This window comes from Morus notabilis, unplaced genomic scaffold (assembly GCF_000414095.1).
Source record: "Morus notabilis unplaced genomic scaffold, ASM41409v2 Scaffold625, whole genome shotgun sequence".
Classification (NCBI taxonomy): Eukaryota; Viridiplantae; Streptophyta; class Magnoliopsida; order Rosales; family Moraceae; genus Morus; species Morus notabilis.
Window position 1 is genome coordinate 26,211 of NW_010357688.1, and position 22,205 is coordinate 48,415.

The window sequence follows — 22,205 nt, forward strand, 5'->3', positions numbered from 1 at the left end:
AGATTGAATTATGCACATATTTAAAAAAAAGAAATTATTATACCTATCATATTATGCTAATTAAAATTTATATTAAATTATGTATAAGGATCATTTCATCTCAATCAAAATTAAAATATCAAGTAGTTATTGAGAACCGAGAATCAGCACCCATGATCAGGGAATGCCTTTCTGGCAGCATCTGGTAGATTACTGATGGTAATCTTGTAAGTTATCTTTTTGACTGGTGGGGATAATTTTGGTAATACAGATGTTCTTGTCTTTTGATCTATCCACTTGAGGGGGAACAATAAAAGGGTCATTGTTTGGGGAACACAGATGAAAGGGTGGCTGTCTGTTTCAAAGGGTTAATAAATTGTACAAGTGTTACATATTAAGTTCAAAACATGGTAGCAGAAAAAAAAAATTTTGAATTTTTGTAAAAAATACTGTGGCAAAAAATTTAAGTTGTGATTCAAAATGGACGAAGCTTAGAGTCCATTTAGTTCGTTGATTCGAGTTTTTAATTTGAGAATGTAATTATTTCTGAGAGCTTTTTACTGTAATAAAATTTGAATTCTAAACTTGGTGAAATGAACGAGAAAAAATTGCACTATAAAAGGGCTTTACAAACAATGCCAATTTGAAATTGTATAAGTTGATACTTTTCATGGTCCCTACAATAGATAGAGATCATAACTCCAAACGACATGATCTAGCAACAACCCGAAGCGCAAAAACAAGGTCCAATCACCAACTCAAACAAGATGATTGAGAAATATTGTTTGGTTTCAGATATTGATGAAAAAATTATCTTAGCAACTCAAGCATGGCTTTGCTTTTTTCTTCTTTTTTTTTCTTTTTTTTCTTTTTCCTTTTTCTTTCTTATGCAGATTTTACAAAAGAGTCTTCATAAGTTACAAAGAAAGAAACAAAACCAGCAAAAACTAACCCCATTACAAAGTGGAACATGTAACCGGTTGAAGTTACCCATAAATCAAACAAAACCCCAACCAATAGAAAATATCAATGATCATATCAACTTAAAACTCGCATTGTGTCGATCATCACCCTAGAGATTATATCAATCACCAGAAGACACCAAAACATTGTGCTCATTCAGATGCTTCTGAAATTGAGCCAACTGGTTCTGCAGTTGAAGAATTTCTGTGGCCTTCTGTGAAAGTATGGCGTTTAGTTTTGTGATGTAATTATATAGCTGATTTCCTGGCTGATCAGCTTCAACCAGCAGATTCATTTCCTGCACAAGTGCAGCCATAATTGGTTTAATACGTGCAAGAAAAACAAAATGGAAAAGAAAAAAGAAAATATTACCGACCTCCCTAACAATGTCTATCGTCTTCTCTACTTGTCTTCTGTGAGCAGTCACAAGATCTTCCTCTTCCTGGCATCAATCACAAAAGACTTACAACCTTTTATAAATTGATAATTGATACGAAAACCAATAATCGATGTCAAGAACGTGATTACCTTTAAGAGGGCAACAAGATCATCATCAGAATTAGAGTTGTTGGCCTCAAAGTCTTGCTGATTCCTGTGCTTCATCTGAGTACCAATCTTCCTCTTGTCTTCCAGAAGTGATTTTTGGTATGTATCTACCTTCTTGCTATTCATTTGTGATGGTTTTTCTTCTTCATAGTACTGCTCAGTATAATCAAAATCATCTTCACATAAACCATTTGGACCACCTCTCTGACCTTTATAATAATCTGAATAGACAGATGCAGCCAAACTTCCTTCTATCCTCCTGCTAGGAACACGATCCACAATAAATGGTGGGGAGAGATCTTTTTCAATCTGCTTGGACCGACTGAACTTGTTCTTTTCATTAGTAACACATGTCATGTTATCCTCAAAGGTTGATTCAATTGGTAAAACAGAAGGCAAAGGAAGTGCAGTAGATTCTCTAAGGTTTGAAGACGAAGACAACTGATCCCTTCTAGAGTTGTTCCCTTTAGATAAACTCTTTACCCTGGCACGGCAATGAGTAAGATTGAGAAATTACAAAAAATATTTCCATTCCACGAATTGTACAGTTCTACTATGTACAGACCACATACCTGTCAGCGTATCTTAGCGTGTTGAGGGTGTGTTCACATGATCCTGAGCTGGGCGCAATGCATGAAATCATAACGGTACGTGAGTCACCGACAAATGAGTCTCTAAGCACTTCAGTCAACTTGCTTCCTCTAAAAGGAATGTGACCCTGGTAATTATCAAGGGCTCTAATGCATTCTTTTAGAGCTAGTAAGCTTTTGTTGATCTCAGCACCTTCCATTCTGCATGAAAATGTTCATATTATCATTGTTTTAATAACACAGTAGTACTAGACAACATCAAAATAAATAAATACAGGATGAGAAAAAGCTAGTGACGCCTTGGTCCAATTCCCGCGCAGAAGATCTCCAAGAACTCCCTGGCTCCTTTATTCTGTCAATGCAAATGACTTGCTTTGCTCTATGTGGCAGATATAAGGTTTCTTAAATTTCCTCAAAAGAAATCTCTACCTTGTTTGTTTATCATTATCAGTAGTATCTGCACCACGCTCACTTCCAGCAAGATCTATGAAAGATAGCTTGCCTACAAGTCGGGCAGGCTTTGATTCACTTCCGTCGGCTGATCTCTTGACACATAGCTGAAGTATAGCATGTGATCTAGAAGATTCCTCATTTGCACCAGTTGTACCGGTGCTTCTTGTAGTATTCCCTTTTTCAATAAGCTCCTTTATTGTCTCCACATTAAAGACCCTGTATTCTTGCAAGCCCACAATGCACACCTGCTGTTTACCATCCTCCCTCATGCAAAGCTTTCTGCAAAAGGATAATTTATTTTTTAAAAATAAAAATAAAGCCTGCATATCCAACTCCCCCCCCCCCCCCCCAAAGGTTGAGACAACGTACCTTCGATCATTTAGGAGATCAAACAGTTTCCCCCCATATATCTCGAAGAAACTGACAAATAATTGAAAGCCTTGATTCCGGTATGTTTGGTGCATTGACCTTAAAATATCTTGAGATGCTTTGAGGGGCAGTGGTTGCATAGTATAAGTCTTACCACTGCCTGAAAAAGCAAAGAAGATCAGCCCAAAGCTTATGCATGAAAATTTACAATGAAAGAAGAAGATTCAGCAAAGAGAAACAAATTGAATATGCAACGATTAAAAATTCCAGAGTGTGCTATCTATCTATATACCTTTGTGTGCTATTAGTCGGTTTAATATGAGAATCAGCAGAAGTAGAGCAAGTATTTGGTCATTTGGTGGCGGCGTACAGGGGAAGGGAAAAAAAAAAGAGAGACGGCTATGGGCTGTAAAATAATTCAAGGATACAAAAGAGAAGTGTGTTATGATAAAAGCAATGAGGCCTCTTAGGAAATAGGCAATAACTTGTATGACTATGCATCATTCTCGGACATTAAAATTTCTTGTGGTCTATTACCATGGGGTGAGATGTGGGCGGGTGGGCGTTCTAAAGTGATTGACACAAGATACCATGATATGTCATACAGACTATTCACCATTAGTCCCTGAACTTTGAACAGACTGTATAGCTGAAAGATGCGTGATTCCAGAAAAAATGATATAGGCATAATAGCATATTTTTGAGATATATGAGTTTAAGCACTTGCCTGTTTGGCCATATGCAAAGCATGTTGCTTTCGTTTTCTGAAAAATCAGAGGAACTACGGGCTCCACACTCTCAGAGTACACCTACCAAAGAAAACAAAAAATTTAAGCAAAATAAAAAAAATCACGAAACCATAAAACCAGCATGTTGGTCCTTGTGAGGTGGGTTTAAGTCTTTCCATATACTCACTTCATCATTTGAAACATCTTCATCCAGCACGGCATCAAAAACAAATTCATGTTTCTCAACATATTCTGTTAAGTCGACCTGCAGAAGATAGTGAATTAGAATTTTTTTTTTCTTCCCATTTTTCTTAATCTTTAAAAAAAATACAAAGAAATTAAATTCTATGAACTACAGTAGTCATTTATGACATGTTAAACTTGGAACTTCCTCGCTTTTCAGTTCCAGTAGTTTTCTTAAGACAACTTTAACTCAGCTGAATAAGTTTGGTTCATTCAGGCAAACATTTTCACTTTGTAGGAAAATAATAAAAGATGAAAGCATGAATTGTCTTGACAATAATTCCAGATTTTGAAACGAAAAATTCCCATCTAGACGTAGTTTCAATAATGATCATAGTTGCAGAAGATGACCCACCAACTGCTTACCTTGAGTTTTGTTTCATGAACAGTGAGATAATTGGAATTTGGTTCTATTGTTATTATGTCTTGCTCCTTTTTTGCAATTTCCCTTCTATTTAGTGGTCTCTTGCGCACCTGTAATCAAAGTTATCACTAAATATTTGTGCCAAAAGAAAGTGTAGCAACTGGAAGCTTCAATATCTACTGCTTACAAAACAGTCATTCTTAATTGCTTTATTTGGCAATGGAATTTGTACAAGGAGTCAAAATCCAATGCTTACACACAAGGCAGAGTAAGAGAAACTTCTTTAACACTGTATCACAGAGACATACCACAACTTTGATTTTTGCGACATTGTTGGCTCTTTCTTTGTCAACTGAGAAACTTTTAAGAGGATTATTCTCCTGAAAACCTCGCGCTTTGCTTGTAAGCTTGTTGATGGACAGAAATGGTCCGGCATCATCAAGACTTTTACCAAGAACTGGTTGGTGACGTTTGTTCCCATTATATAGGCTGGCTATGGGCATCTGGCAGTAGCGTTCAAAGCACACATATCAATAGTTAGTGTCATGTTTTCTTAAGAAAAATATGTTTTATTGAGTAAGACTGATAAACCCGAAGAATAGATCTTGTAAATCAAATCAAATAACACCTTTTTTTTCCTTTCATACTAACTGCTTTAATCAAACATTCCAAATGAAAAATACACATAAATAAAGAAAAAACAAAAGTTAATTTCTCCCTTTGGTTCATGTTCAGAAAACGATAAAAGCTCCAATAGTCAAATAATTAAAAATCACTGGCGAGAAAGTAATATCACTTTCATTTTGGTTTACAATTATAAAGGCTATAATTTTACAAAGTTCAACCTATGTAAAAGGATACTCTAGACGCTAGGTTCAAAAAACGTTCCAAAAAACACATATATAAAAGATGTACCAAAACCATATTCAAAAATAATCTTTTGCCCCATGCTCTAAACAGATTATTGCAAAACCGAGAAAATTGATTAAATTTTTGTCGATCAATTTTTAATCAAAACCAAAAAAAGAAAAAAAAACGAAAGGCCTAAGGCTAACCTCAGGCAATAGCTCAGTGTCAAAGGAATGCAGATCGAGCAAGCCGGGGCTAAGCTCACTCGGCGACAGTTGATCCTCTCCGTACATCCTCATGCTCGAAGATCTCGAGCAAAGCGACGGCGTCAGCGACTCCGACGGCGACCGCTCTCTGCCGCTCCTCGGCGGCGCGTTCCTGCCCGTTCTTGCCCCATAGAGCGTGAAATCCTGCTCGCGAAACACAAATCACTTTCACGAGCTTCCAAAAACAAGTTGAAATCGCAAGTGGAATTAGGGATTGAGAATTCTCATACCTGCGAGAGATTACTGGCGGATTGGAACCACTTGGAGGAGGCGTCTAAGAAGTTGTCAGAGTACTGGCGCTGGTGATTAGATCTCGGCACCTGTCTCCCCACCGCATTCATCTTCCTCGATTTCCCTCTCCGATTGGCCTGTCTCCGTCTTCCGATACCAGCCTCTGTAACCTCTGTAACTCTAGCAACTCCGACCGTCGAAAAAAGAGCTCCGATACAAGTATATAAATATATACACAAATATATATATATAGATATAGAGAGATAGAAAGTTCGAATTTGAGAGAGAAGAAGCTGTCAATGGAGGTAGTGTTAATCGAAGTGATGGTGATAGAGGTAGTTAGCCGATTCTTCTTTAAAGATTTTCCATTGCGAGCTTTTTTTTTAAATTATTTTCTCGGCGGTTTTCTCATTAAACAAACAGAGTGAGGATTATATGAGGGAAAGGAAAGGAGAGAGAGAGATATTTTTTTGTTGCGTCTGAAAGTTTTGAAAAGAAAAAGGTGTCGAATTGTGAGAAGAGTAGCTTTGCCTTGAGCATGCGAACGCGGGAGGAGAAATACGAACGGAACGGGTACGAAAAAAGGGAGAAAAAGGTGACAGAGAGGAGTGGGCGCGTGTACGCACCGCCTTTTTAAGGAGTACGACGAGGAGTGGCTTGGGTCCCACTTGCCTCCTCATGAAATGAACGAAGATGTGAAACAATGAACGTGGAATCGATGATGTTGGCGTGGCCTCCGTGATTGGATTTTTTATTTTCTTTTTATTTTTTTTTTCCAATTCAAGTTGGAGAAAAATTATTAGTTTTTGGATTAAATTAATGATAAGTAAGGTACGTAGCCCGTTCATGATTCGAGTTTGTAATTCGAGTTGATATGTGATTTTGTATGAGAGCTTTTTATTGTAGCAAAAAAGTTAGATGTGACTGTTTCTAAGAGCTTTTTACTGTAACAAAACTCGAATCGACGAAATGAACGGGGTGTCTGTTATGATTTTTTTTTTTTTTGCTGAATATGTCATGTTATGATTTAAAAATACAAATTATGATTTAAAAATACAAATTGCCTTCCTCAAAAAAGAAAAAAAAAGAAAAGTGAGTACTTTTTTTGTATATTTGTTTATTTGAATAGTTAATTAAAATTAGCGTGTAGTATATGCATAAGTTGCTTTCAACGTATTTAGGTTTTAGATTCAAGTTTCAACGAACAGTAATTTTATTTATTTATTCGAATAATAACCATGTTTTCATTTAAATATCGAGTATGATATTATTTGTATTTTTATTCAAGTTTTGCATCACAATTTATATTATAAAAATACAAAATAAAATATAAAATTATTGGATTTTAGAGCCTGAATCATTTAAGAAATTAAACTTTATATGCAAGGAAAGTAGGCTGCAATGGACCAAAATTTTCAATTATGCAATATTTTTTTTTAATTTTTTTTCCCAAATCCTCTATCTAATTTCTTCATTTCTTCCAATCCTCATCTCCCTAGTCTCTTCTTCCATTTACTACTTAAAAAATTTCAACCATTGATCTATTAACTTATACTCTTATAACAGCAATTATTAATAGAGTTAATAGCGATGTAGGTCCATCGACTTTTAGGTGAGTGACCTTTTGAGATTAGACGCAGAGCCTAATTGTATATATACACATTTTTTCTTTTTATATTTTATTATTATAAAATTCTCGCACTTAAGATCCCAATTAAATTGTAATCTGAGCCCGTTTAGTTCATAGATTAGAACTATGAGATTGGAATTATTTTTGATTTACGTGTATTTTTTATGAGAGAAAATACTGTAGCGAACCATGAATCATGATTTGAATCAGAGAACGAATCTTCCAACCAAACAATAAAGTGACTAGGTTTATTGAAAAAATAAATATATTTCTACAGTAGAAAACTGTTATTATTCAGTATGAATCGGTATTGTTATACTAAACTGTAAAGTTTTATTTAACAGCCGCATTTATAAGTGCGCCGCATTAAAATTTTACAATATTTGACACATATAATTGTCCCTAATTGTATATCATACCATCGGAAAATGACCGAACAGAAGGAAACTTATAATAATTATAATAAATAATTAAAAAAAAAGAATAGACAAATTATACGGTAGAAATTTTGAACACAGAATATTTAGCAGTAATTTCAGTGCCATGTAAAGTTAAACTCTTCTTTTTGACTCGATGATGCAGTTTGAAAGCTGAAATACTGCCCCACGGTCGGGGTTTCAGCGAGTGTAGTCACGCGCGCATGACTTATGCCTTGTCATGCAAGATTCTGAAGCTTTTTTTGCTCTTCTTTGGTTTGATGAGCCGTTTCACGTCGTTTATGGCCTTCACGTCGTTTGTAAAGTGGTCCACTCCAGTGGATCGGCGGTCTACGTATCAATGTGGTCGCCTTCACGTTGTTTGTAAAGTGGTCCACTCCAGTGGATCGCCGGTCTACGGTATCAATGTGGTCTTGGACCACATTGGTTGGGTGAAGACTAAGCCTCGTAATGTCGTTTACAAAAGTCAGCCCAATGGTTGGTCCGTATTATAACATCATAAAACGCTGGATTCTTTTGGACAATATTCCATCTTGGAAAGTTTCCAAGATTTTGATGCAGTGGATAAGTATTCATTTATAAGAGGGAGAGTTGAGATTTGAATTGGGATTTTGTGGGCTGCGCGCTTGGTTTTAATAATACTAATAGACATTCTGTTTGAAATTTTAGACCATAAATTTGTTTAACATTTTTATTTAAGTGGTTGTTCGTTTGTCTATTTGTTTGATTAATTCCTATGATTTTCCGTGTCTAATTATATGGATGTTATATATGTGTGGTTTGTTAGGGCGTCACCTCAGTATCCCTATTTGATTAATTTGATCCATGACTTAGGGTATGTTTGGTAGGAGGGAGAGATGGAAAGGGAGGGTGAATCCTTTGTTTGATAGAAAGAATAAGAGGAATGAGATGATATATAGAGCGAGAGAGTCTCCTTTCGGGTCTATCATTTTGGATCTTTCTATTAATTGAAGAATCAAATTAATCTACTCAAATTTAAATAAAAATACTTTTCTACCCTTCAAAATAAATTATTAAAAAATAGTAAAATAGACAGTAAATAATTAAACAAATAATTATCATAAATCCTTTCAACTCTCCCTCCATCCAACTAAACAACATAAAAGATTACTATAATCCTCTCCATCATTCTTACTCCTCATCCTTCCAACTCTCTCCATTATTTATACTCTACATCCCTTTAACCAAACATAACCTTAGTAATGGAGTACGATGAGACACAATCTATCATTTGAATTGTGTAAAAAAAATTATAATAAAAATTACCATTCCTCAAATTTTACAAGTCAAGTCAACTCTTCACATCATCAAGACGGAAGCTAAGAGCTCAAATCTACTATTTTTTATGTCATTAATAGATTTTAATAATTATTGATAAATTCAGCACTCTCAAAGGCCCTCATACCTTAAATGATGAATACATATTAGAGTTCAAAATTTTAGTTAATAATTTACAGAGGAAGGTAAAAAAAAAAAAAAAAAAGGGTTTACAGAGGAAGGTTAAACTATGGTTTAATGAGCCATGTCTCTTCTCTCATGTGAGTAAGATCATAACTGTCTTCGATACACTTGTAAAGAAATCCATATCATTATTTCCATCATCTAATGGTACATCACAAAATTTTAAAACGTATTGTAATTCTACTACAAATTTTCCCTTTAACTTTTGCCCTCAATACAAATTGGCGCACGCTGTAAAAGCCCAAATTTGATTAGTTTATTCCCCTATAAAAACTTGATCAATACCTAGCCCTTTCCATATTTCACTAATATAATTAGCTAGAGCAAAGAATGATGCTTACCGATATGTAAATTTTATGCGAATAGATTCCTAAATAAGCAATTGAACAGTTTTTAGTGTAAAATAACACAGCACTTAATAGAGATAACTTCCTTCAAGTTGTAACATTAAGTGAATTATTTCTTATCTAATTGTCACACGCGGTTGCATATAAAAGCCGCATTGCATTAAATAATGTTGTTATATAGTTTGACACTAATCATTATTGTTTCTGAGTAAATAGCTTGATGCTACTTAATCAATTACATAACACCAAGATGACCTTAATCACAGAAAAAAACTAATGCAACAAGCAAACACACCTTGTTTCAGTATGATCTCATTGTGACACTACCTAAGAATGTCCTAGTAATACAATTAAAAATTAACATTGTCTATATGGTAAACGATTCATCATTACGATTTTATTCTCTTTTAAAAGTGAGTAAATTAATTCTGATATTTCACAATAGTCGTACCTTAAATAAAGGCAATCATATATTGAACTTGGAATGACGGCATAAATGTTACTATTAGCAAATATGCATTTGGTCAATTAAAGTGTTATGCTAACTAATTCAGATATTGCTTTACTCGTATCATTAAAATCAACACGCCGATATATTCTTTTCTTTCTAGCTATAATCATTTTTTTTGTTCTCCATTAAACATGGTTATAACTATGCTTTGCAAGAAAATATGTCATCTAATCCAACTTGTAAATTCTCTTAACATCAAATCTAAAATCCCGGATAACTAAGAGGTTGTTTGGTTGGGAGATTCGTTTCCTGATTCGAATCATAGTTTGTGGTTCGCTACAGTATTTTCTCTCACAAAAAATACACGTAAATCGAAAATGATTCTAATCACATGGTTCTAATCTATAAACCAAACGTCTCCTAAGACCCACTCTGGTAGGGTATGTTTATAAGAATATAATTAAAAAAAAAAGATTATCAACTACGTTTTGTTTCACTAATAAAAGAAATATATCTAACTAATCTTTAAAGGTGGTAGTAGCCTTGTAAGCATAATCAAACGGTAAGTTTACATCTAATTTCACCTTTAAAGTGTAAAGTTCATATTCTCCATCCACTACATTGGTCATCAAACATCTGCCCTTCATTCAAATTTGGACTTTATGAAGGAAACTAGTCCTTAATATTTAAGTATTTGTGTTTTTTCAAAAAGCTCAGGGAAAGTTGAGATGGCCGAGTTGGTCTAAGGCGCCAGATTAAGGTTCTGGTCCGAAAGGGCGTGGGTTCAAATCCCACTCTCAACAATCTAGATTTGTTTTGTTTCCCTTTTTATTTTATTTTTTAAATTCTCTTTCGTTGAAAAATAATAATAATAATTCGCGCTTTTTCTCTCTCTCTCTCTCTCTCCATTTTCCCAGTTCTAGAAGATCAAAAACCGCAAATCAAAAATCGAAGCAGAGAAGAAGGAAGCAAAAACCTCCATTGAAATCAATGGCACAAGCCGCGAGGCTCAATCTCCGAATGCAGAAGGAGCTCAAGCTTCTCCTCGCCGATCCCCCTCACGGCGCCTCCTTCCCCAGCCTTTCCCCCGACTCCGCCGAGCTCTCCTTGTCCTCCATCGACGCCCGTAAGTAAACTCCCTGTTTGGTTCCCGAGAAAGTCAGTTGCGGCCACCAGATACTTTCGAATGTTTTGTATGTTTTTGTTTTTTTTTTTTGGTCAAAAAAGTTTTGTTTTTGTGCAGAGATTAAAGGTCCCGAAGGAACTGTGTACGCCGAAGGGGTTTTCAACGTCAAGATCCAGATTCCTGAGAGGTATCCGTTTCAGCCTCCGATTGTGACTTTCGCGACGCCGATTTACCATCCGAATATCGACAATGGTGGCCGGATTTGCCTCGACATTCTCAATCTTCCCCCGAAGGTGTGCTAGTAATTGCTTATTGAAAATTGTAGATTCTCGATTTAAAAGTTGGGCTCATTTCTCAATTTGGTACTGGAAAATTATTTGGTTTGTGATGATATATTGCCTTTTTGGCTTGAATTTGGGGCAATTTGTGTTTCTGAATGCTGCATTCGAAGATTTTGTTTCGAGAATGATTAGAAACAATTTTGATTTCATTTTGGTTACAAGACCTAGTGCTAGAAAGTAGAAACAATTTGGGGGAATTGTATTTTGTTTCAAGAATGATTAGAAAAAAATTTGGGCTCTTGATTTTCGTTTTGCATGTTATATTTCCTTTTGTATTGATGATTTTATACTTGTGGCCTATTATATATTTTGGTAACTACTTGAAAAGCTGAAATCTGATCAAATTGATGCCCATTAGCTGATTTTTAACTCCCATTGTGTGTTGTCATTCTAATCCGAGCAGGGGGCATGGCAACCATCATTAAACATTTCAACTGTGCTTACCAGCATCGGGTTGTTACTGAGTGAACCCAATCCGGATGATGGCCTAATGTGTGAAGCCGTAAGTGGTGATATGCTCACAAATGATCTGAGAATTTGTTCTCGTTGATTATTGCTTTTCATTGATTTGGGTACTCATAAATGTGCAGAGTAGGGAATATAAGTATAATAGACAAGCTTTTGACCAGAAGGCTCGATCTATGACTGAGAAATATGCCCATCCTGGAGCGAGTGGGAATGTTGGCGCAAGTAGGTGTATTCAGACCGACTCAAATCCAAGCATGGTAACAGAATAAGTTGAGGAGATTTAACTTCAAATTTTGAGCTTTTTGAAATTTTAACTGTCTTTGCTTTTTTCTACTGCAGGTGGAAGTTAAAACAGTTGAAAATGAGTCAAAACCTGAAGCTAACGAGTACGTCCTAAATTGTAAGAAGATATGCGGGACTGGGAGCAAGTTGACACTGCAGTCTTCAGGCCCGTCTGAGAAAAGGGTTGAAAGTGAGGAAGGGAATGAAGCTTCTAACAACAACCTTTCAGTCAAAGACTCGAAGAAGCAGATGAAAGTTGAAGAAACAAAAAAGGAGCTAAAACATACAATCCAGGAGTCCAACTGGGTTCAGGAGAAGTTGAATGGGAACAGGAGAAAGTTATCATTGGTGTCTTTTGCTCAATCCCAGAAGAGAAACGACAATGAAAATGAGAAGTTGGTCCCAAAAAATATTTCATCATGTACGAAACTTTCTGTGGCTTCTTCGGGACACTGTCACAGGGAAGAGGTTAATCAATGCCAAGATAGCATATCAAAAGATGAAAACACAAATGTTGAATTAAAGAAGCTGCATGGGCTTTCCCAGAAACAACTAGGATCTTCAGAAATAGTGGATTTTAGTGGGGGGAAAATGCATGTGATCCCTCAACTATTGCCCTCAGATATCCATGTTATCAAATCAGATGAGGCTGCTTCAGTAACGCCAACTGTAAACTACTCCAAACCACAACCCCAAAAGGATTGCGTGGAAAGAATTGAAGAAGACTCTTCTGCGACGAGTCATGAAAAGTTCTCTTTGGTTGAGAAGAAACTTTCACTGGGTTCTAAAGGACCATCAGGGACACATAACAAAGAGAGTGTAGAGCCACCTGTTTACAAGAGACCAAGGTCTTCCAGTTTTTCTGCGCTGGGAACAGTATTGCGTGGGAACGACAAGGACAATGAAAGTGGACTTGGGAACCTTGAGATGCATGGGAGAAATCAGAAGCAGTCACCGAGTCCTCTTACGCAGTTGCAAGAGAGAACCAAAAATCAGATTCAGCAACCTGCACACTCTGAGAGCCTATTTAGTTTGTCCAAGTCCATCCCTAAGCAACAGGACAGAGGGTTAAGTAAGAAGCAGTGTTTTGATCAAGTTAAAAAGGACAAGACTTTTGGACTGGCTAAGCAAAAGGAAGCAGAAGAATTGCTAACATCTTATGCTGTAGTCGTCTTGGATAGTGAAGATAGTGACGAGGAAAAGAGAGCACCTTCAAGGTCTAAACCGCTGCTAGCACGAAAGCGTCTAGGCAAGTGGAAAGTTTGAGCGTGAAGATGGTTCTAATATTCAAGTGAGATGTCATTTTTCCTTCTACATGTGAATGTTATGCACCAGATTAGGATGAGAAAAGCTGTAATATTTCTTTTTGTCTTCAAAATATTGCATCTGAAAAGGTGGAACTTGCATTTGGTTCTCACTCATGTAATTGTAGCTTGAGAATCAAATGCAACCTCTTATTATTGGAATGTATCTGAGAATCAAATGCAACCTCTTATTATTGGAATGTATCTGCAAGTTTTGGTGTTCTTGGTTTCCAGTGGACTAGAATCTCTCCTGTTATTTATGGACTTCCGCTGAAAAAATATATATGTATATATATATATATATATATATATAGTTTTTTCCTTTAGATATGCATGCATCTCTGATATACAGAGATGAGATTCACAGGGTTAGTGTTTTACGGAAACCTTTTATAAAATTGGGCAACCAAACAAAAGTTTTGCTCAAGACATAGGTTTATAAGTTTGAATTAACTCAAAATAAGATTTGAAGAAGAATATATAAGATATATATAGTTGGAAATATATGTAGTACATAGTTTCATTTAGGATTCCTAGTACGATTTGAATTCGGTTTCATTTAGGATTCCTAGTACGATTTGAATTCGGTAGTCTATTATATTTATAAGGCAAAAGGTCTGTAGTTTCAGAGTTTCATTTATAACAATATTCTCGCTTAGAAACTGATAAAAGGAGAGCCAAGAAAATAGTTTCACGGATCGATTTACGCACAGAAGGAGAAAAAAGGGCTCAAGTTGGTTTGTTTCTTAATTTTCTCAGGAAGACTTTTTCTTCACTGTAAGTGATCTTTTCTTTCTTTCTTTCTTTTCGTTTTCTGTTTTTGTTTGCTATGTCACAGTAAATACTAGATGAACTAGCAGTTATTCGATTCCATAAAAAGAAAAGAGGTATTACATAGAAAAAGAAAAAAGACCATCTAGAAGTAGTAAGAACAGTAGAAGTTTGAGTAGCAAAAAAAAAAAAAAAAAAAAGTAGAAGTTTGGATAGAAATAAAAAAAAGAAAAACAAAATATTCAAAGTTTTTTTTTTTTTTTTCATTGACAACTATACTTTATGGCATTAGGAATTTCCTAACGTCGTACTCTTGTTTTAAAATGGGAATTTGTACAGGAATTATAAAAAAAAATATTAAACACAAATTCTTTGCACGTTCTCTATTTGTAAAATATTAACTAGCATTTTCCTTATTTCCTCCATATTAAGAAAATGTTTAAAAAGTACTCTGAGATATTTTTTTAAACTTAAAACTCTTAAGATATTTAGTTTTATGAAGTTTTTAATATCAACAGTTAAATCATAGTTTTTTTTCTTCTTTTTTTAAAATTTTTTTAAGCTACGGAACTAAACACCAAAGAGTCTTACGGTTTAGATTAATCAGTCATAAGCTACGCAAAGCCTTTTTCACTGTATATATTCAAATAAATTTAAAAGGCTTGTAATTGAATGTAAAAGGAAAAGAAGCCATTTTGAAACAAAACCAAATAGTTAACTAATGGATATGGCTTCTCTGCTTTTCTTTTTCTCATATAAGAGTAACACTATAATTCATGCAACAAAATTATGGAACTCTAGACATTGTGAAACTCCACTATTCAATTAGGAGCTTAGAAGAAAAAAAAACTAAAGAATTGAAAGGAAAAATCTGTGTCCTAGTTTAATATGTAGTAAAACAAATCATTTACTCTAATTAACTTAACTCTCTCTTTTTTTTTTTTTTTTTCTCAGAAAGGCGAAGGTACTCACTTTTCTCCACCGGCTATGGAGATTCACCATCCAGTTTTCGACGATTGCTTGAAACATATAAAGGTAAGCAAGTCCGCCTTATCTAATGCAGGGTTCGTTTTATCATTCTATGAAACAAAATATATTTTTAACTTATGTTTCTATCATAGGACATCTGAAACTTATTTATTGACACCCTTTTCACTCGTTAATTATCCCCTCGTGTTTTGATTGTAATCCCCTTGTATTTTGTTCGTATTATAAGAGCCTCGTAAATGACAATTAAGCTCAGTAAAACAAGAAATCCTACAACTAACTATAACATAACCAATCGGCAAGAAACTACTTATATGACATACATCTAATCTTTTTTTTTTTTTTTTCGTGATATCATATGGCATATGATATGATATAACTCTTAAAAGTTAAAAGTACTGTGTTTGTATAATTCATTCAGATTATTCAAGCAAAAAAAAAAAAAAGAAGAAGAGTAGGATTTGAACTCTAAGGGCTCGTTCATTTCATCGATTCGAGTTTTCAGTTTTAGGTTTCTACAGTAAAAATCTATCAGAAAATATCACATCTAACTTTTTCTGCTACAGTGAAAAGCTCTCTAAAAATGTCACATCTCAGCTCGAATTGAAAACTTAAATCCGCAAAGTGAATGAGGCCTAAGACTTCTAAATGAAGTTAAATGTGAAATTACTGCAAAACTATACATCCAACCACATTTAGTAAACTATTTTTCCTTCTCGACCTAACTCTTTTATTTTCAGGTGGGACCCCGAAGAGCTTCAATTTTCCATGCTGTGCCCGTAATTTGGCATCGTCCACCGCCCGGATGTATAAAAATCAACACTGACGGTGCTGCTCGTGGTAGGACCGGCAAAGCGAGTTGTGGTGGGGTGTTTCGTGACTGCACCGGCTCCATCCTTGGAGCTTTCAGCGAATCCTGTGGTCATCTAACAGCAATTGAGGCTGAGCTACAAGGTGTCATTCGAGCAGTCGACATCGCTTGGAGAGGAGGACTGCGAAGAATTTGGCTAGAATGCGACTCAACGCAAGTCGTCAATCTCGTCAACAAACTTTCATTGGACGTGCCTTCTTCCGTAAGAGACATGTGGATCATTACATTGGGGTTCCTGAAACAAATGGAGTTTTGCACAGTCACGCACATATATAGGGAGGGCAACGCGGTGGCCGATAGACTTGCAAACCACGCATTCGAGTCTGCTTACGCTTTTCAGTTCTGGGGTTGGAATGAACCTCCAGAGTTTGTACTCCAAGAGGCGAAGATAGATGCTTCTGGCCTTACCCGCTATAGGGTTAGATAGTGTATTTTTGTTTGGTTGGTTTAGTAGGAGAATTTCATATGTATGTAACTAGGTTTTCGATTTAGTCCAACCTAGTTACTTTTTATTTTTCGATGGTTCGTTTAACCGAACAATTTGTAATTTGTTTTTTTATGTCATTAATAATATGTTGAGGGAGGGTAAATGATGAGGGTGCTACGGAGGTGCCAACTTAGTTGGGATGTCCTGGTGCACCTCCTGATCCCTCTCTCAATAATCTTTGTTTTGGATTTTAGATTCTGATGATCATGGTTGTCTTTGTGCTCTAGAAGTTTGAATATTACCGAAATCCCACGCATTATGTAGACAAGGAACCATTTAAAAACTACTCATTCACACACACACACACACACACACACATAAAAGCAAAACGTAAAACGGGCCCGTTCTTTTCGCTGATTTGAGTTTAGAATTCAAGTTTTTCTATAGTAAAAAGCTCTCAGAAACAGTCACATCTAACTTTTTTACTACAGTAAAAAGCTCTCACACAATATCACATCTCAACTCGAATTAAAAACTCGAATTAGCGAGCCGAACGGGGTGCGTTTGGTTGGTAGATTCGTGCCATTGTTCAGATGATGGTTCGTTACAGTATTTTTTCTTATAAAAAAACACACGTAAATCGATAATGATTTTAAATTATGATTCTGAATCTATAAACTAAATGTCTTTAAAGTAGTTCTAATAATTTGTTGGATCAATTAAGAAATGCACATTAAAAATGTGAAGACATTTGAGAGGAGAGCTCTTAATACGCTGTTGAAACAAAGCAGAAGAATCCTAATTTTATAACACGCGATTATATATATGATGAAGTGGCTTAAAAGGATTACATGTCCCAAAATGATATATAAATTCAGTGATTTTGTTTGTTTGTTTTTTTTTTTTTCTCAAATGAACCGACATCTTGAAATTGTCTTACAGTAGATCCAGCTTCTTGCATGCCATTTTTTGTAACTTGGGAGTCGTAATGGCTAATGGTTACTTTTTTTTTGTTTCTCTTTGTTGAAATACAATTTTTTTATATTCCAAAGTATATTTAATGTCTTTTATGTATAGCATGTTGCTACATACTTCATTACCTTGTGGGACAATGCTATTGAACAAGTTTGTTGTTACTTTCTATTTGTTGATTTTTTGAAATAACAGAAAATTCTTTCATTTATTTGCATTGAATTATTTATCAATGTGCAAAATCCTTTCAGTAATGGATATTAAGTCTCAATTCTGTTGCAGACAGTGTAATTCAATTTGGATCAAATTGGGTTTCTGGTAATCAGTGCTAATTATTATATATATATATATATATTTTGCTTTTGATAAATCAAAGCTAACATTTTTCTCATAAATAAGGTTAGTAATTTGTTATTGGATGTGTTTGCAATGTTAAACCTCTTGATATTATTTATATCTTTGTCTTTTCCATGCAAGTTGTTTTAAACTTTTTTTTTTTTTTTTTTTTTTTTTGGTTTTAAAGCGTTTTTGGAAAATTTTTATTTTTTTTTTTTTTTTTTTTTTTTTTGGATTTAAAGCGATTTTGGACAATGGCGTCACACACATTCAGCAATTTGGGAGGAAACAAAAATCAAAGGGTTTTGCATTATGAAATTTGTGTTAGCTTAGTTTAACATGTTGACCAACTGATATTAGTGTATAAATGTTGATTTTCTTAAATTTCCAAAACATTAAAATTAGAGTCCTCTGCTCCATTTGGCATCCTCATCAGATCATTGTTATTTGCCCCATATACCTTCAATAAAACAGCATTTTTCGCTTCAGTTTGAATAAATCGATAATTTGAATTCACAAGCAGAACTAAATAATGATTAGCTTTCAACAAATAAATAAATGAAAAGATTCCTTTTAAAACAAAGAGCTTTTTTTGGTGTTTTTTTTTTTTTGAAACACTGGTGTTTCATGTTTATCAACTGTCAGATCTGTATTAAATTTAACCTAAAGTTAAATCAGATTGAAAAAATATACAGATTCGACGGTTGATAAACAGAGAACACCGATTTTTTTTTAAAAAGAGAACATAAGATAAATTCTCTTAAAACAAAAGCAAAAAGGATAATCATTTTAAGCATACCACATAACGGTAACGCTAAAGGAAAAAGATGTCGTTCCCCAAAATCAAAATTATTTTTCTTGTTACTTTACTGTCTCTGTCTCTCCCTTTAATTATCATTGAAAAGGAATTGGCACTTTACTTCAGCAGGGAAAAGGCTTTATTAAAGTCCATTGCTTGCATTACCTTGCACAAATAGGTCTTCGAAAGAGGAGAAATGATGTAGCAGAATTTAGTTATAATAATCATGTTATACTTGCATTATCGTTTGTCTTAATTTATCATTTTAGTTTAGTTTTTATTATTTGTTTAATCTGTTGTATATCTTATGAGACGTTTGGTTCATAGATTAGAATTATGTGATTAGAATCATTTTTGATTTACGTGTATTTTTTATGAGAGAAAACACTGTAGCGAACTATGAATCATGATTCAAATCATGGTTTGAATCCTCCAACCAAACATTCCCTTAGTGAATATTTAGTTAATGTTTTGTGGGTATGTTATAAATAGCCACATCAACTATTGCAATAGATAGACTTTTAAATATTGAGATTATTGAAATCAAAATAATATGTTCTCATTAATTTTAAGAGTTTTTCCTTATACATAAATTTAGATCGATCTTTCCCATTTTGCCACACTATGAAAAGGTTTAAATAATAGTTTAAAAAAAAATGTATTTTTCGTTTTTATAATAAGGTCAGATTAGTCATCGAAGAATATTTATACACCTTGGTCGTATTATATATAGTTATGTTGTGGTGGAAAGCCATTGGTTCAGCACTTAATTAACAAATAACGAGAGATTCCTTCTAATTTTTCCTTTCTTAATCAAACTAGCATGGGCTTCCCAGATTATGTCCCCACAAAAAGACATATAAAAGAACATAGAATTAAAATTTTATTTTTGTCAATTATTTTATGTATGTAGATATTTGTTCTTTATACAAAATTCCCTTTCAGTGAGGCTTCTTTTTTCCGCCATTCGTCGGCAAAATGATTAATTAAATGCTCCCTAATTATAAATGTTGCAATCAACTTTAGTGTTTGTTTTCTCATCTAAGAAAATCTTTTATTACTTCTTTTGACAGAGGATAAGCTACTCATGATTTGTGGATAAATATGAAAGGACTTTTGTCCATTCATAAGCTGACTTGGAAGTGATTGAAGAACTCTTCCTTTCTGAGTATGCGCATTAATTTTATAGAGTCTTTACATTAGATTAATTTTTCAACTTAAAAAATATATAATAAGAATAATTTTATATGGCGCCTTATATATTTTTAATATGGACATGTATATATTTAAACGTTAAAATAATAATTTAATGTGTTAAATTTAATTGTACGTTTAGTGTTTTAGATGGTGTTGTAACACCGTCTGGGACACGATTTAATTAATTAAGATCCAGATTAATTATGTTCAGTTTTTAGAGCAGAATAAAGTGTAGAAATAAAAAGAACACGAAATATGGTATCACAGTTTGGTGTGCAAACATATATTTACGTGACCACGCCCAGACAGTAAACAGTTCACTGTGTTCTAGAAATTACAGACACTGATGGACTTATTCACACAGGGCTCTTTTCAGACAATAATGTCGCTGTGACGAATCTTTATAGTGATGTTGTTTAGCGTGCATAACATGTCTTTTATTCACCAGATGAACTCCCTTTAATTGGCAGAGCTTCCTCTCGAAAGCAACAAGCCTCTCTCCCAAAAGGCGTAATGATTAACACTCAAAGGCTCTCAAAAGTACATACATCTCTTTGAATATTTCTCTGTACAAACTCTCAAACTCACATACTTATTCTCTGAATATTTTCTTTATTAAATCTGTACCAAGTGAGTTAAACGCAAGTCCTTAAAATAAGGTTTCCAAAGTTACTCAAGAATCTCTCCCCCAAAGATCTTTTTTTTTTCTCCATGATTCTCTCTTAGATTATTTCTGCAAAATCTTCTCTTCAAAATATTTGTGCAATCTCACCAGTAAAATCTCATTGATTCTCTCAAAAGAATATCACACATAATCTCCTTTCAAAGTAACTATACAAGAAAATATCTCTAGAAAATCTTTCACGATTTTTTTCTCAAAATAAAATCTTCACAATTTTATCTGCTTCATTGTCTCACAGATGTTTGGTTCATGTATTCAGAATCATTCTCGTTTTAAGTGTATTTTTTGTGAGAGAAAAACACTGTAGAGAATCATGAATCATGATTTAAAATCATAAACGAATACATGAAACAAACGTACACGCTCCTGATAAGATAAGCCTCCCTTTAATTCAAAACACCAAATCTCATTCAAACTTTTAAACCAAATCCAATGCTTTAGTCTAATTACCCACACCTTCACGTTTGTAGTATTTTAATGTTCAAATCCCAAAACTCATCTCACGCAAATCACTAACTAAGTGCAGCCAAATCATCTCCAATAAATTCAAATCTGCAACTCTTGAACTTAAATTTAAATCTTCTTCACATTATATTTGGATTACTTCACAAAAATAATCAAATCCGAATTAATCTTGACTTGCAAGCTATATCTCCATTTAAATTTGAAACTAAATCCATATCACTTTATCTGCATATAAGTAATTTTCCGTTCAAATTCAAATCACCCTTTTTAATCCTTATCTCCACATATCACAACTCAACAAAATCTATAACTGAAACTTTAAATCTGATTCTGAATCTTTTTCTGCAATCCAAAATCATCTTGAACCTGTTTTTTAAATTTTTATAAGATTGTCAATAAATTACCTATTAATAAAAATACCTAACATAACGATTAAAAATAATTATTCTTATCAGTGGAGTAAAATAACAACCTCTAGTGTAAAGATTTCCAATTTTATATACTAAAGGGAAAGGTCCTTCTCTATTTGGCGTCAAATTTAGTTAAAATTACACTAAAATAAAAAGTTTAGTATAAGTTGAGAGGAAACATTTATCATACAAATCTAATGTCGAAAAATAAAATCTTAAGAATAATGTATTTTTTGAATCCTAATAAAATGTTTTGTTTTTCATTTTTTTTTATTTTGAATGTATATGTTCCCATCTTGGATCGGAGTTGAAGCTCCCTTGTGGAAAAAGAAAAGTAAAAAAAAGAGGATGTCTCAGAAAAGAGAATTGAGATTGACATATTCCAACAACCATTCCTGATTTCCTTCAATAATAGTTTGTATGATAAATAAAAATGTAAGCAAACTCTTGATTGGATTTTTCATTGGCCTTTCAAAATGATAAATCACCAACCTCTTGTATTTATCTTTATAAACAAATTTAAAAAAGGAAGAAAAATCTTGTTATAATCAGAAGCTAAAATCAAAAGTTTATATTAATAATATTTTAACTTCCCATCCAAGTGTCCAACTACTCAAATCAACAAAAAAATAATAATAAATAAATATAAACGAAAGAAGAAACAAAAGGTTCAAAACTGCAAAATAATATATATATATATATATATATCACACAAATAAAATCCACCGCCTCTTTGATTACCATAGAAAAACTAGAGAATTAAACCATAAAAGAGATATCATTTTCACTTGGACAAATTTCTGGTAAATCCAGTTAAAATGGTAGTTATATTTTCTATT

At 33.9% G+C, this 22,205-nt stretch overlaps 2 protein-coding genes and 1 non-coding gene across 3 annotated transcripts; 2 read left to right on the forward strand and 1 right to left on the reverse strand.

The window, feature by feature from the left end:
• Positions 1 to 763: 763 nt before the first annotated feature.
• On the reverse strand, positions 764 to 5,749 carry LOC21403685 (kinesin-like protein KIN-13B). Its single transcript, XM_024173983.1, has 12 exons — positions 5,581 to 5,749; positions 5,291 to 5,494; positions 4,544 to 4,738; positions 4,238 to 4,345; positions 3,816 to 3,893; positions 3,628 to 3,709; positions 2,901 to 3,060; positions 2,508 to 2,810; positions 2,061 to 2,279; positions 1,471 to 1,972; positions 1,319 to 1,384; positions 764 to 1,240 (listed from the first exon to the last, which is right to left on the reverse strand). Exons 1-12 carry the CDS (start codon positions 5,689 to 5,691, stop codon positions 1,064 to 1,066), a joined length of 2,205 nt encoding a protein of 734 aa, XP_024029751.1. The 5' UTR covers positions 5,692 to 5,749; the 3' UTR covers positions 764 to 1,063.
• Positions 5,750 to 10,650: 4,901 nt separating this feature from the next.
• Positions 10,651 to 10,731, forward strand: TRNAL-AAG. Its single transcript has one exon. It is a non-coding gene; the product is annotated as a tRNA-Leu (tRNA).
• Positions 10,732 to 10,824: 93 nt separating this feature from the next.
• On the forward strand, positions 10,825 to 13,628 carry LOC21403686. Its single transcript, XM_010090521.2, has 5 exons — positions 10,825 to 11,054; positions 11,172 to 11,347; positions 11,799 to 11,897; positions 11,986 to 12,120; positions 12,203 to 13,628. The coding sequence occupies exons 1-5, from the start codon at positions 10,919 to 10,921 to the stop codon at positions 13,409 to 13,411; spliced, it is 1,755 nt and encodes a 584-aa protein (XP_010088823.1). The 5' UTR covers positions 10,825 to 10,918; the 3' UTR covers positions 13,412 to 13,628.
• The last annotated feature ends 8,577 nt before the right edge of the window (positions 13,629 to 22,205 follow it).

What these genes read in the sequence shown, in the direction of transcription:
- LOC21403685 (XM_024173983.1), bottom strand. Translation starts at nt 5,691, where the DNA reads ATGAATGCGGTGGGGAGACAGGTGCCGAGATCTAATCACCAGCGCCAG. An exon ending in AAGATGTTTCAAATGATGAA is followed by an intron (nt 3,710 to 3,815) that starts GTGAGTATATGG and finishes TTTCTTTGGTAG; the next exon opens with GTGTACTCTGAGAGTGTGGA. An exon ending in ACGCTAAGATACGCTGACAG is followed by an intron (nt 1,973 to 2,060) that starts GTATGTGGTCTG and finishes TTGCCGTGCCAG; the next exon opens with GGTAAAGAGTTTATCTAAAG.
- LOC21403686 (XM_010090521.2), top strand. Translation starts at nt 10,919, where the DNA reads ATGGCACAAGCCGCGAGGCTCAATCTCCGAATGCAGAAGGAGCTCAAG. An exon ending in CTTGTCCTCCATCGACGCCC is followed by an intron (nt 11,055 to 11,171) that starts GTAAGTAAACTC and finishes GTTTTTGTGCAG; the next exon opens with AGATTAAAGGTCCCGAAGGA. An exon ending in TTCTCAATCTTCCCCCGAAG is followed by an intron (nt 11,348 to 11,798) that starts GTGTGCTAGTAA and finishes TAATCCGAGCAG; the next exon opens with GGGGCATGGCAACCATCATT.